Source organism: Sphaeramia orbicularis, chromosome 18, assembly GCF_902148855.1.
Source record: "Sphaeramia orbicularis chromosome 18, fSphaOr1.1, whole genome shotgun sequence".
Classification (NCBI taxonomy): Eukaryota; Metazoa; Chordata; class Actinopteri; order Kurtiformes; family Apogonidae; genus Sphaeramia; species Sphaeramia orbicularis.
Window position 1 is genome coordinate 37,765,527 of NC_043974.1, and position 15,596 is coordinate 37,781,122.

The 15,596-nt window shown below is 37.9% G+C and overlaps 1 protein-coding gene and 1 non-coding gene across 2 annotated transcripts; both read right to left on the reverse strand.

Moving 5' to 3' along the window:
• Nucleotides 1–872: 872 nt before the first annotated feature.
• eif4a1a (eukaryotic translation initiation factor 4A1A) lies at nt 873–8,208 on the reverse strand. Its single transcript, XM_030162094.1, has 11 exons — nt 8,186–8,208; nt 6,946–6,988; nt 6,675–6,807; nt 5,385–5,524; nt 4,863–5,031; nt 4,291–4,400; nt 4,019–4,162; nt 3,768–3,905; nt 3,035–3,124; nt 2,646–2,725; nt 873–2,354 (listed from the first exon to the last, which is right to left on the reverse strand). Exons 1-11 carry the CDS (start codon nt 8,206–8,208, stop codon nt 2,210–2,212), a joined length of 1,215 nt encoding a protein of 404 aa, XP_030017954.1. The 3' UTR covers nt 873–2,209.
• On the reverse strand, nt 4,550–4,688 carry LOC115439116 (small nucleolar RNA SNORD10). Its single transcript, XR_003938209.1, has one exon. It is a non-coding gene; the product is annotated as a small nucleolar RNA SNORD10 (small nucleolar RNA).
• Nucleotides 8,209–15,596: the final 7,388 nt, after the last annotated feature.

Below are 15,596 nucleotides of genomic sequence, written 5' to 3' on the forward strand. Positions count from 1 at the left end.
TGTCAAATGTTCATTGTGGTCAGTTTCAGATGCTGCAGCTCTTTCATAATTCATAGTTTGAGTTATTGTTTGTTCAGTATTAATTGTCAGCCTTGTAAATCCAAGCTGGACTAACTGTACATATCCTGACCAAGGAAAATCAAATTCTCCCTTTGTGCAGTAATCTACACCTGGCTTTTCTGCCTCTGTCCATAATAATACACATTACATAGACTAAATGTCATCTAAAATTAACATTTATTTGCAACATAGTATAGCAATTATATGAACAAAATCAAATTAATTTTAGCAAAAAGAAAAATGTCTCAGTTTTGAATGTCTGGGGTCACCAGAAATTTGTGATGTTAAAATGGGGTCACGAGCAAAAAAAGGTTGGAAAACACTACTCTAAACAGTATCATCAGTCCTGTTTTTTTTTTTTTTACTAAAATAGCTTTAAAAAGTTGAAAATCTGTAGTTCAGTATTCATTTAAAATGATAAAGGTGGCTTATTTTGCAGTGTTGATATGCATTTTCACAAGGGCCAGAAACCATGAAATACCCCTTTAAGTGTCAACTATGAGACTGAAATAACCACTATCAGCTGAGTCAGATGAGATTTTTTAAGTGTACCCGAGGTAATTCCCCCCCGTCATTAAAGAAAAGGTTTTCAGCAAGCTTAAGTAATCTTAACTGTTAATTGTACCCATTTAATGGATCCTGCTTGTCACTCATTTGCACACACATCAAACTGTTACAGATTAACTAGTGGTATGGTATATTTACATTTTTGTTAATGTTTAAGGTGTAAAAGTCTTTTCCAACAGTTCTGAAGCCATTTCTAGCTAAACAGAACTCAGGAATGACCCCAAATTGAAAAATCCAGAGGCCAGTTTACACTGTTAAAAGGAGAAACCTTTATTTTTTTTTTTAAGACCATTAAAATAAATACTATACAGAATCCAATGTAGAAAACTTGATACATGGTTCTGTCTCAAAAAGGTTAACAATTTCATAAATTCATTTTAAAAATAGCACTGACCACACACCCCAAACATGACAGTTCTCCTAAACCAGACACCACACCCCTTGAGGACAAGCATTTAATATGTGAGAAAGATTGAAAAAGAAATACATTTTTGGGAGGTAAGGGGTATAATCTCTATACATTTGCTAATTTGTAGTTTGGTCCTTTTGTCTGAGACCCCACCCCCCATCCCTCCCAAATCATTTTGGCGAGGTAGGTTACAAAAAGTGACACCACCTTATCAAAAAAGGAAAAGTAAAAAAAAAAAAAAAAAAAAAAAAAAACCTATATATAAATCCAATACCAAATCATGAAGGTCAAGGCAAAATTCTCACACACCGTTAGCCTCCAAAACATCTACAGGCACCAGTCAGTCTCCAGCTGAGAGCTACTGCACGACTGACCACGTGTGTCAAGCAGTACTTACAAATAGCAAGAAAGTGAAGCAGAAAGAGGATGGAAAAGGTCAACTCATTCATGATGGGTTTTACTGTACAGATGTTTTATTGAGTCTGCCCTGTGTACTCTGGCCCCAACACCTTAATTCAACACGATTCTGAATGTGTTCAAGGAGATAAAGGCTGGTTCAAGTACACTCAATGTTGTGTAAATACTGAACTGGTGAAGTGCAGCACTTTAAAGTTTCAGCTGTGTCCACAGTAGACAGTGATCAGCACATGGGGACACAAACCACAGCTACATTTCAGAGAAGCGTCAATGGATCATGAAGATTAAACTGACCTACATCACTGTTAATGCTTAGAAGCAGAGGGTTGAGTCCTTTACATTAGCCACATTAATTTTTTTAATGTGTTTTTGGAAATGCAGTCACCTTTTTCACTAATGTGAAATGGTTACAAACTGTTTCATTTTAAGTCCTTGGCTTACAAAACAGACTTTTACAATTTTCATATGCTTTAAGTTGTGACAAGAGACTAGCTGCAGATAGCATTTCAGTTCTTATATGGGGGGTTATGGATTATATGGCCAGCAGCTGAAGCAGGTCAGTAATTCATCGTTCCAATCAAGATGGCCAAAAAAAAAAATCCTATCGATTAGGGAACATTGGCTGTTATCTTCCTTTCCAAGGTGAATATAGTCGTTGTGGAATTTAGCCAAAGGAAATGGTTAGAATTTAAGATTTCATAGGAAATGAGGTTCTAAAATGAAGGGGTTGGGTGATAGAAGGGCAGGTGGAATCTTCTAGATCAGATCTGCCACATTCATGGGCATCTCCTCGATGGTGGTGTTGTAGAATGTCTCAATGTCCCTCAGAGTTCGCTTGTCGTCCTCCGTCACCATGTTGATAGCGACTCCCTTTCTGCCAAAACGGCCACCCCTGCCAATCCTGCCCAGACGAACATGGGGTAATTAGAAACGCCAACGGCAACAAGACATACAGGACATGAAACCCTCAAATGTTATGGCTCAATAATAAATAACAGATCACTTTGAATGAAAAACCACTGATTCCATTATGACTAAGCAAGCTTGTCAGGTTACATCTTAGTGGAAAACATTTGGCGTGAATTCATGTCGAAAACCTCTCGTCATCTCACATCAGAAGTGTATGTGTCAGCACACGTTAGACTTTTTTTTTTTTAAATGGAGTATTCAAACAAAATATATTCAAGTGTACCTGTGAATGTAGTTTTCCCTGTTGGTTGGCAGGTCATAATTGATAACCAGGGACACTTGCTGCACATCGATACCTCTGGCCTGAAGGAGAACATGATGGATGAGTATGTTGAAATGACAGGTTTACAATATTAAATAAGCCCATTTAGTATTCTGTCTGACAATGTCGACTGCCAATAAGTTGTGAGTCTGAGACTGGAACCCAGTCACTGTGGAGGGCAGACGAGATTCTCTACCAAGGATATTTCATTCCTTCCCCAAAGGTGAAGATGGAAGGAGAGGGAACCTTGGCCAACACACACTGGTCACATTTTAGCTTAAACCACTACAATGGAAATGAACTGAGCTAAGAAGAACACGTTTTCACACAACTATGTCAAAAACTCATACCAGCAGGTCAGTGGTGATGAGCACTCGACTTGAGCCAGACCGGAACTCCCTCATGATCAGGTCTCTGTCTTTCTGGTCCATGTCACCATGCTGAAAGACAATGATGGACAACTAGTATCAGAACATCTGTGCTAAAAGTAACATTTAAGACAGGGGTGTTAAACATGCAGCCTGGGGATAACTTTGAAATGCAAAAGTTACACTGAAGATATCAGTAGTCATTGGTGACAAAATCATTTTAGTTCAGGGGCCACATTCAGACCAATATGATTTCAAGTGGCTTGACCAACTAAACAATAAAATTTATAAGTAATGACAATTCCAATTTTTTTTGTTTTAGTGTGAAAAACTTAAGTTATAGTATAAAAATATTTACTTTTGCAAAATGCGTTTTCACACAAAAATGTGACTAACCTTAAATGTCTCAAGTGTAATTTTAACAATATTCTGCCTGTTACTAAATGTTTTGTGCCTATTTTCATCCACCTTGATCTGTAAGTTGTAATGCACATGTGTAAATGACAATATGAGACATAATATTAGCACATTTGAGTTTTAATTTATAGTTTATCTTACTGGTTTAGCCCACTTGAGATCATGTTGGGTTGAATGTGCCCCCTGAACTACAATGAGTCTGACACCCCTGAGTTAAAGACGAGAAAATGCAACATTAGCTGCAAAATGCATTTCAAACTTATTAATCACTTTGTATATATCCTGTGTGAGAAATTACCAGGGCAGAGACTGTGAAATCTCTGGCATGCATCTTCTCAGTGAGCCAGTCCACTTTCCTCCTTGTGTTGATGAAAATGACAGCTTGTGTAATGGTGAGCGTTTCATACAGGTCACACAGTGTGTCCAGTTTCCATTCCTGACAACAGGTCAGACAAAGAAAGTGATTGTCAGGATTATACATTGCTACCATCTTTAACAGCAAATCAGATTTTCAGTTTGTTTGTGTTGACAGGACAAAGGTTTTCCTACCTCCTTCTCCACATTGATGTAAAACTGGCGGATACCCTCGAGGGTCAGTTCCTCCTTCTTGACCAAGATTCTGACAGGCTCACGCATGAACTTCTTTGTGACCTCCAACACATCAGCTGGCATAGTGGCTGACAACAGGACAACCTATTTAGAATAGAAAGGTTTCATTGTCATTTTCATTTCAGTATGACACAACTTTGATTGCACCACTCATTTACACTAAACAGGAGCCAACATATGACAAAACCTTTTCCTTCAATAAGTTGCCTTACCTGTGTGTTGCTCAACAGCTTCTGGAAGATCTCGTAGATCTGGTCCTTGAAACCACGGCTAAGCATTTCGTCGGCCTCATCCAGCACAAACATTTTAATGTGCTTCGAAGCTGAGGAATTTTTTTTTAAGAAATCCCAGTTTAGTTCCAAACTAATCTTTCAAGTGCATGACAGAACATAACCTTTAACTTGAGCACTTTCTACTATCAGGGTTACTATTTCAGAAGTAACAGCGCAGATGCAGAATACAGATGTATGCTGTATTCAGAAACAATGTATGATCATGCCTCTGGATCCCTAATGTCCCGAGGACACCAGCTAGCAAAACGCCAACTGGAGCAACAGAACACCAGGGGAAACCAGAGTCAGTTGACACGCATGAGTTTCATCACTATACAGGACACAGTCTGTAGCGTACGCTCAGAACTGCTTAAGCAATGAAAAGGCATTTAATCAAACACTGACTAACACCACAATTAAGTACGTTCGCAAACAGTCACACTGAATACTCGGACAATTTTTGTAAGACACAATGACTAGCAGTCATTTAACATCTCAAAATCAGAACTTACAAATGTTTTTGCGGTTCAACATGTCAAAGACACGGCCAGGGGTCCCCACCACAATGTGAGGGGCTTCAGCTTGCAGCTTCTGGACTTCACAGCGAACGTTTGTTCCACCAATGCAAGCGTGACAACTGGCTCCCATGTAGTCACCTAGAGCCAGCACCACCTTCTGGATCTGGATAAAAAGAAAAAAAGCAGAACAAATGTTACATTTCAAACATGTTCAAGTAATTAATACTAGGACTTGTCACAAGTTGCATTTAGAGTTTTCCTCTAGGCAAGTACACTCTTGTACTTAAGGTAATCTTCCACTTAAGCCATTGATTTTTCTCAAGGGCTCTTGTACTTCCACAAAAAACCTTTACATTGCCACACACAAGATGTGAACTTTGTTATTGAACAAGAGGATCCTGCCCACGTGTGGCTCATTAGATTAACTTCCACATGCACAACATCATGGGAGCCTTATTGCCATATGCTGTTCCAATTATGGATTACACTATGCTCTCGTATTTGATAACTGCTTACCTGCTGAGCCAACTCCCTTGTCGGAGCTAGGACCAGAGCCTGGGTGCCTTTCAGATCCACATCAATCTGCTGGAGGATGGAAATGGCAAAAGTGGCAGTCTTCCCAGTGCCAGACTGGGCCTGAGCGATCACATCATGACCTACAGAACAGAAAATCCAAAATGAGTTTGATTAAGCTCAATATTTGTGGTAATTTATTATTTACATTTTAATAAGTCATAACACCACACAATTTAAGTCTTTAAAGCCATTGCATGTCCAGTAGGAGGCAGTAGTGTCATTTCATAACACAGAGTTCAACATCTTCCTGAAAAAGATTTTTTGTGGGTCCTTCTACATCAGTGGACAACATTGTACAGTATACACTCCTGGGCAAAAAAGTGTTATTACTCTTAGTGACTGGGGGAAAAAATATAAAAATGTGCTGTGCAAGTCTGTCTGACGGGGGGGGGGGGGGGGGGGGGGGGGGGGGGGGGGGGACACACACATATACACATACATAAAAGACAGTTATCCCAAGAATGTGTGTTTTTTTTTTTTTTTTTAAGAGTTTAGTCATGTGTAATGGCTCTCAAGTGCCTGCTTGGTATACTCTAATTCACCAAAAAAGACTTCAAATTGCACATTGAGACAAATAAAGCCTGAATATAACATCCAACAAAAATTCACAAATAGACTATCTCAAGATGAACAGGGTGGCTGGTTTTGAGAATGTCTGTATTCTTCTGCCACTACAGTCACCTTCTGCTGCATCAGAACCATCATTTTCAGGGATACATCATCTCACTACAAGTAATCTGTATCTATGTGCGTCATACTTTCAGGGCAGTAAAATGTGTGTGATGAAACATTTAGATGTGAAACCTAGATGTGCTGATGTAGTGGTAGACATAAACTGGTGTGTATGTATATATGTATGCGACTGTACGTAGATGTGTATGTGACTGTATGTGTGTATGTAGAAGTGTATGTGACTGTATGGGGGTACAGGTTGGTAGGGGTGTGTTTATGGATAATCACAATCTTATGATGTATATCAAGTGATTAGGCACTAACAGTCTGAGGACTGGAATCAGGGGGTAGGACTGAATAAGCAGTGGCTTCTTCCTACTCCCTTTCAGGCACAACAATTTTTTTTTCTATTATTTGTGTATTGTTTTGTTTTTTTCTTTCCCTTCCATATGTTTTATATTATGTCTGTAATTAACTAAACTTGACCTATCAGGACCCTTTTGACAGTGTCTACAACCAGACCGTGTATGTTTTACATGCACAAAATTCAATACTTACCCTTGATACAAGGGATAATGGCTCTCTGCTGGATTGCGGAAGGCTTCTCAAAACCATAGGCATATATTCCCCTGAGCAGAGCCTCACGCAGGTTCATCTCATCAAAACTGTCCACGATCTGGTTCCAGTTGCTCTGTAGGAATTCAGATGATTTGTGATTTAATATGCTGAAATGTGTCCCAACACACTGAAGAATTACACACTACTACTACCACCACAAATGTACATTAGTACATTTCGTCTCCATCATCTCAGATGTAATCAGACTCACCTCGATGATGCCATCTGGCTCCATGCATTCTGGGCCATTGTCTCTGTGGAGAATACAGTCATTTATCAGTTTTCCATCATGTTAGTCATCAACGCCGGTAAAAGGAATATTTCAACACAAGTTTACAGTAGAAACAATAAGTACTGGCATCACAATCCAAATGACGTGGGGCGTTTTCACACTGATCCTCCATTAACGGTAGATTCTTGTGGATGTGGACGTACTAAGCCAGCGTTCTACCTGGAAAACTATGTGGCGTTAACCGGGGCCCTCACGCGCACAAGCTAACGCCTATTCAGGAGGCCGCCATTTTTAACACACATACTCAAGATGGTCGTTAGCGCGAGCGAAACCTTTCCGAGACAGTTACAACTCCGACATTAACGATGCTTTACACATATTTGTAATAATTGAACAAAAACTAGAGTCCAAAGTAAAAAAAAAAAAAAAAAAAAAAAAAAAATACAAGGAAAAAAAAAGGAAAAGCACAGTTTAGCCACGGGCCCAACGGCTAGCGGGCCTCGTTCACTTTTTTTTTTTTTTTTACGACAATCTAAAGCTGTCACGTCAGCGGTCTGTTAACACTCATTTACCGGCACAGAAACACAAAGCCGGTACCCGCTTCGAGAACGGAATGAAATAGGAGAAAGCTACCACCCCGATTCATCGGCCCGTGATGCCGGCATTGTCCATACTACGGCCATGTGCGCCCACAGTGGAAAAAGACACACATTTTTTTTATATAAGTACCGAAAGCGCCAACGGCAGCCATCGTTCACCGATAGACATTCATTGATTTATACACTTTTTATGCCGACAAATTTAATAGTCTGCGGTTATAAAGTGAAGCATCTACCACGAGACATGTGTAGGCCTTAACCAGCCTGATTCACGTGGTTCCCGAAAGCGCCGGCTGCCATTTCACATCGTTCAGTTAGCTAAGCCACCGGCTAAAGCCAACCGGATCGGTCGTTTTTAATCAAAACCTTACATCCACAACAAAGGAACTACTTAAATGTAAAAAATACTTTCAGAAGACAAACGATCTGAGTATTTTCTACCAACTCTGACAGAACACTGGTAGGCCTTAATTAGCGGTAGCTCGCTAGGGGTTTCCTCTTTACTCGGATACAGAATGCCGTTATAGTTCACACAAATTCTACATTCCGAAGACAGTATCAAAAGTTAGCTTTAAGGTAAATATCAGGTTATGAAAATTAATCGACCACAGCACCCTTACCTGTTTTCAAATTCAGCCGACATTATTACAAAGGCAGAAACTGCGGCAGAAATGTCTTATATACGTTGACAACACACAGTGAGGCCTTCTCATTGCAACAGATCGCCGTCATTTAGATGTAATCCCGCCCAGAAATACCTTCCATTGGTCGGACGCTACGTCATATAAATGTGGGCGGACCGTTGCGTCGATGGATGTGCGTGATAGTTTACGGCAAACATACCGGAGGGGTGGAGTTTACATTGTATCAGTAGATTATCTGAACAGCAGCCAAACTCCTCTCACTCGGGCTACCCCTGATTTTTATTGTAGTCCTCCCTTTATCCTAGTTCAGCCATTTGTCAATGCAAAGACAAAAGGACAGGCGCTCTGGATGGAAGTTGTCCGTGTCGTACGTGCTTATATCATTTCACGTCATAACATGGAAATTATAGCGGTATAATTTTCCGTACCAAGTATCTAATAATTGTCTCGTGAAATTATGTATAACACTTTAATTATTATGGCCAAACAATTTATACACGGATGTAGATTGATGAAACCCCCCTCCCACTGTTCTTAATTTACATAAATGAAATAACAAACTTAAAAAACAAAACAAAACAAAACAAAACAAAACACCGAAACATGTAAAAACCAAACAAGCTGTGATTATTTGTGAAAATTTGAATGTACTGATTCCTGATTAGACCTCTGACTTTATTTTGTTATTTATTTGATTTTTATTTATTTATTTATTTATTTATTTATTTATTTACTATTATTATTATTATTATTATTATTATTATTATTATTATTATTATTATTATTATTATCATTATCATTATTATTATTATTATTATTATTTATAATGTTCTTTACAAATACTATTCAGATAAGTGATGTTGTTGCTCAGTCTGAAAAAAAAGTATTTTTCTTTGGAATTTGTTTGCATGTATAACCAGAGTTTGATTAATAAAGTTAAAAAAAAAACACAACAACAACAAACAAACAAACAACCTACTAATTGTCTTGGCTTATATTCATAGGAGGAAAATAATCAGGAATTTTCAACTTACTGCACTTTTCATCTCAAAACAACATTATAAAATATGCAAGTCCTAAATTAAATGTGGAGTTTACTACTACTACTACTAATAATAATAATAATATACTAAAGTCTTGAATTGAATTGAATTAAATTCAGTTAAAAACACTGCATCCATAGTCTTCATCAGGCTAGGTTGGTTAGGTTTGATCAGAATCAGAAGAAAGAATGAACTTGATGGTCAGTGATGGGTATTGTTCTGCCAGTTCAGTAACTTTAATTAAATTTTTTTTTCACCAATTGCAGCAGTTTCATTGTTATCAGATCCCAACAAAGAAGAGTCTGTTTGCATGGAGCAGTGTTGGATATTATCCATACTGACTGGCAGACATTTAAAGGTGCGGGAGACTTTCGTGACCAATTTTTCATCAAATCTGTAAAACCTCAGTCATATCCTCAGTATCACGAATCTGTAAGTCTTTCTGTGATTACTCACCTGAATCTCTTGCATTACGGTGAACAATTTCTTAGTGCCATCCACTACAAAACAAACCATCTGTTTACAAACAGAGTAGGGAGGTAACTCGGGCATCTTTGGAATTTTGTCGCAATGTGTATTGTGAGAAGCAAAGGCTTGTGGCAGCGGCGCAAGCATGATATTATATAGATGAAACATGACATGGAAACGGCTGAAACGCAGAAACGGCTATGCGGAATATGCATAGAAGGAAGGGAGCTCCTGCCGTCTCCACGTCGCAATGTGCATTGTGAGAAGCGAAGGCTCGCGGCGGCGGTGCAAGCATATAATATTATATGAATGAAACGCGACGCAGAAACGGCTGAAACACGGAAACAGCTGGAGGAATTTGCATAGAGGGAAGGGAGCTCCTGCCGTTTCCGCGTCGTCTGTAGCAGCTGTCGCTGCCAGACAGCAGCGTGAACCGGCATTTTCCACAATGTACATCGCGACAAAATTCCAAAGATGTCCGAGTGACCTACTGGCTCTGAATGTAAATACATGGTTTGTTTATGGTGGATGGCACTAAGAAATTGTTCACCGTAATGCAAGAGATTCAGGTGAGTAATCACAGACAGACTTACAGATTCATGATACTGAGGATATGACTGAGGTTTTACAGATTTGATAAAAAATTGGTCACGAAAGTCTCCCGCACCTTTAAATGTGATGTCTGTCTAATTAATTCACAAAAAAAGAATAAAACACAGTATTGGATGTGTTAAAAAGTCTTGCATATGATATCAAAAATATATCCTGGATCAAAAACACATACATAGCATTTTCTCCCATGGCTGCTGACACAAAAATGATAAGAAAGATCAATATGATGAAGACTGCAGTTACTTTGTTCATGTTATAGGTGTTACACTGGTTGTGTTCACAATACTAAATACAACTAAACAGTACAGGCACCAAATTAAAAATACACTGCTACCCAGAAAATTGGAATCATATTTTCATGAAACCATCATGACACTGTAACTTATTCTTGATAATTAATGTGTAACAGAGACTCCTTATGTCATCATTGCAGGTGATTACTGATGTGTCTGAAGAGGAATAAAAACAGGAATGTGTCTGAAAATGTGTCTGTGGATACACTGAGCTCTTCTCTGCTCCTCCTCCTCCTCTATGTCCTCCTCTCTGCTCCTCTTTCTCCCTGACCTTTTCTCTCCTAATTTTCTCTTCTATTTACGCCCCGGTGAATACATGTTACTGACTGGACTTCTTCCCTGGAGTCTCTGTGCTTTATCACCTCACAGGTTTTCCCAGGATCATCACAGGTTTTCCCTGGATCATCTCTGGACCTGCTGCTGTGGTCCTGCCTCTCTCCTCCTTCATCGTCATCACTCACTTATCCATATAGTTATGATAGTGTTTATTATATAGTTCCATAGATGTTCTAGTACAGTTATCTGTGCATCAGCTGTATTCATGTGTCTCCCCCTACTTCCCCCCTTCTCCCCCAATCTCTCTCTATCTCTATTGCTCTCTCTTTTCTCCTCCTTTACTCTCTCTCTTTAACCCCAACTGGTCCAGGCAGACGTCCATCCTCCAGGAGTCTGGCTCTGCTCCAGGTTTCTGCTGTTAAAGGGAAGTTTTTCCTTCCACTGTCACCACTCACTAGTGTTTGCTCCTGGAGGATTCTGTTGGGTTTCTGTAAATTGGCTTAGAGTCTGGTTCTGACCGGCTCTATATGCAAAGTGTCATGAGATAATTTTTGTTATGATTTGGCACTATATAAATAAAATTTGATTTTATTTTTTGATTTGATTTGAAAACAATTGTGTTAAAATTTCTGAATCCTTTCAGAAGAACTCTGCTTCCAAATAATTCCTCTGTTCCTTTGGAGGTGACATCTACACTCCTCATCATGATACCCCCCACCCCCCACATACACACACACACACACACACACACACACACACACACTCCACCCCTGGCTGTTTGAACCTCCATCTCCTGCAGCCTTGAATAACTTATTGATACCCCAGTAGAGTGCCAGACACCTTCTTTGTCTTGTAAAATGCACTGTAGTTGCCACACCTTTTGATCATTTGTATCAACATCACTTTAACAATTACTCTCGGTCAGGAGTCAGACCCCTGCAGTATTTAACTATGAATATGGAGTGACTTCTTCAGCATAACACAATTAACAAGTAGCGGTCTGAAAGTACCAAGGTTGGGTTACTTTCAGTGTGAGACAGACTGTCGTCTCCTGTATTTAAATCAAGCACTTACAGAGAGTGGGCTGAGGCGTCGCCGCTGAGTATTGACTTCTTCAGTGATAAATAAACTCCTGCTGTCAGCATTAACTGTACCTATGTACAATTACACTGTAATAAAATATGGTTTACAAAACTGGCCTTGGTTGGTGATATAATAAAGGTAGATTTGGGACAGTCGGAACACTTGGAGTTTTCAAAATAAGTCAAACAAACAGCACTTTTGTCTTCTTAAATCTTTAAAAGTTCTGTTTTGGCTTCTTTACTGCAGTGAAAGGTTAAAAAAAAATACAAAAAATAAATACTGGCTATGAAATGTATCCATAGTATTAGCGAGATAAAAGTAAAATACTTTTTTTTAAATCCTGTTGTGTCTTCTATATGATTTCTATCATGTTTTTGTCATATGCTTGTTTTACCTTTCACAACATTTTCATTTTGCTCTTGCTGATGTTGGGGAGATGCAAAAAGATTTTAAATGGTGCAAAAATATGGATAATTACCCTCAGATGCATTAACCCATAAGGACCCAAACAGCCACCGACATCCAAAACCATCTACTGATCTAAAATGTTTAATACCTATTGATCAATTAATCCTATTAATACATGTAAATAATTGGTGTAAAATACAGTTTGTCGTCTTTTCATGGTCATCAGATATGACCCATTTGGGGCGGTCAGAGGCTCCGTAGTTACCATGGAAACGCTGTCATCTTCTACAACATTGATTCACTAGAACAACTCATGGAGTTGCATCAATGACAGTGGATGGACACACTGGGTTTATGTTCAGTTAATGACATAGTTTGCTGAAAAAGTCACTTTCTCTTCAGTTTTCTCTGTTTTTAATAAATAACCTTTAACTTAAATTTGAGCTTTTCATAGTCATCTGCATGATCCGTGAATTAAATATAGTAAAATACCTGATGTTCACTGAAAAAGTAAAATGCAGAGGATAATATTAGAATAAATGATGATAAATTGTTTAAGAAACGTTAAAATAGAGAGAAAAATACATTTGGGAACTGACACAAAAGTAGCTCTGGGTCTTTATGGGTTAAAACTGAGGCAACAAATCTCTTTTGAAACTCTAAGTTGCAGAAAGTGCATGTATTTGTGTAGTATTTGTACTTCGTTATCACCTCAGACTGAGAACAGTGATAAATAGCAGCCCTTCCAAAATGTGCACTAGAAACATTGCCAACTGAGAATTCATTCATATATTTAAAAAAAAACAAAAAACAACAAACTGTGGTCAGAATAAATGTAATGAAAATGTTTTTACAAATTGTATGTTGTAGCTCTTTTTTGTTTTGTCATGTTTTTCATTTTCACCCTAGTTTTTTTTTTTTTAACACATTGTTTTTCTTGATTGTTTTACTTCACCCGGTGTACATTTTTTGACAGCAGTAAAGATAGTAGGTGTATAGATGATAAGAAGAACGTTGTTGGAAACACAGTTTTGTCACAGTGGTGCAAATATGGAGAAGGATATTTAAACTTTAATAACAAGTTTGTCTGATTTGCATGACATATCTAACAAATATTATAGTAAAAGTAGGTTGTAATTAGGTTATGATTTCAAACGAACAAATTTAAACCATGCATTTGGAAAAGCCTTTGCCTTTTTGTTCAGGTGTAGAGCAGTTTGACTGTCTTTGTATTTTGTTTGCACACCGATCAGTGCTTTGTACTCATCATGGTCATCAGATATGACTAATTTGGATGTTCAGAGGCTCCGTAGTTACCGTGGAAACACCGTCATTTTCTACAACACTGATTCACCAGTAAAACCCATGGAGTTGGATCAATGACAGTGGATGGACACACTTGGTTTATATTCAATTATTGATATTTTTGCTGAAAAAGTAACTTTTTCTTCAGTTTTCTCTGCTTCTGATACAACAACCCTCAACTTTAATCTGAGCTTTTATGAACATCTACATGATTAGTAGTGAATTAAATCTAGGAAAATACGTGATTTACAGTGAAAATGCATTGATGAATGGATAATAATATAAAAAAAAACAGTGATCAATCACTCAAGAAAGTTTAAATAAAGAGAAAAATTCATTGGGAAACTGACACAGAAGTAGCACTGGGTTTTTATGGGTTAAAAGGTGTTTCATCATCATTACCATGGTTACCAGGCCGTTCACAGACCAGGCAAAACCCTTTACAAGCCAGCATAACTTTTTTTTTGTAAAACTTTGTATTTTATTTTGTAAAACCTTTTATGTTTTCAATTGTCTTTTTCTTGAACCAATTCACATTTTTTGATTGAACTTCTAACTGATGAAGATTATCTGTTACATATATTTAGGGAAACACAAAAAAATGTCCTCAATTTTGCAAAGCTTTTATGCTTGCTTGAAGGTGTTTTTTGCCTTGCTGCAAAAGAAGTAACTGTGCACAATAGGAAATGGAAACAACAAACTTCCATTGAACTCACCCTTGACATTGCATGTTAAGCTTCTTTCTTTCCTCTTTTTAGTGCATTAACCTCAAGCTTTTACCAATGCATCATTTCAGTCATTAAAAGTGTCACAGTCACTTGATTGTTTGCCACATATTTTTTATTCTAAGCAATCATAATGAATTATAGAAGATATAAAACAGTCAACTCCATTGCATCAACTCCTGCTTGGAAAAACAAAACGCACAGCTATGAACAAATTTGTCTTCAGTTATAAAAAGAATAGTAGAAGAGGTTACTTGAAATTCCACGTGACATACTGATTTGTATAGCTGTTGTGGTCCTCACGATATTGGCTCTCAAAACCTACTTACTAGACTTCCACAAAAAAAAAAAAAAAAAAAAAAAAAAAGAAGTCATCCTGCTTTTAAACAATGAGAAGAGCAACACTTTTACTGACAGAGAAACATGGAAAAAGGTAAATGTAACGCAGAGAACCCTTAGAGCCAATTTGTTCATCTGGCTTGTATTCGGGACAGTGTTTATGGAAGCTAAAATCTCATCTCCCGTGTCAATACATACAAACTTGTCAAACTGGGTGTAAACATCTGGTGGGTCACAGATGTGGCTTTTCTGATCATCTAAATGTACCTTCCTAGCCCTGCCACGTGAAATTCATCTAAGCCTCATCCATTTATCTGCATTTCAAAATAAAAACAAAGCTCGGAACAACTCGTTTTTTCAATATTTGTGCTCAGATTAAAAATGGAGTAATTAAAAAAAAAAAAAAAAAATCAGACGTCTTAAATCTGTGTACTTTATATAGAGAAATGATGTTTTACCCCTTCCAGGTGTTCCCCGTGGGACTTTACTTTGGAAAACAATATTTACAGTAGTCGGCAACAGCAGCAGTCGACAGAGGGAAACATACTGATCCTGAACCATCCTGTCAATTACACATATGCAAGTCAATTTAAAAGACTATTTTGCAGATGAAGGAAATCGATTTGTTGTAAAACAGACAATGAAATTTCACCAGACTACAAAAATACATAACTAGAAAGACCACGCATATTTCGTCAAGTAAAATTATCTCCTTTAACTGATAAACATATGAATTCATCGTGGAATAATTCACATAGGATTAAAATAAAATATGTCTCTCGCTGTGGACTGCTATTTGTACTTTGGGGGGAAAGTGGAAGAGACAGGACTCATC

Excerpts from the sequence above, each read along its gene's own strand:
- eif4a1a (XM_030162094.1), bottom strand. The coding sequence starts at position 8,208 with ATGTCGGCTGAATTTGAAAACAG. Across the intron at positions 4,401-4,862 it reads GTTGAACCGCAAAAACATTT|CTTCGAAGCACATTAAAATG; the intron begins GTAAGTTCTGAT and ends AAAATTCCTCAG. Across the intron at positions 4,163-4,290 it reads AGCTGTTGAGCAACACACAG|GTTGTCCTGTTGTCAGCCAC; the intron begins GTAAGGCAACTT and ends TATTCTAAATAG.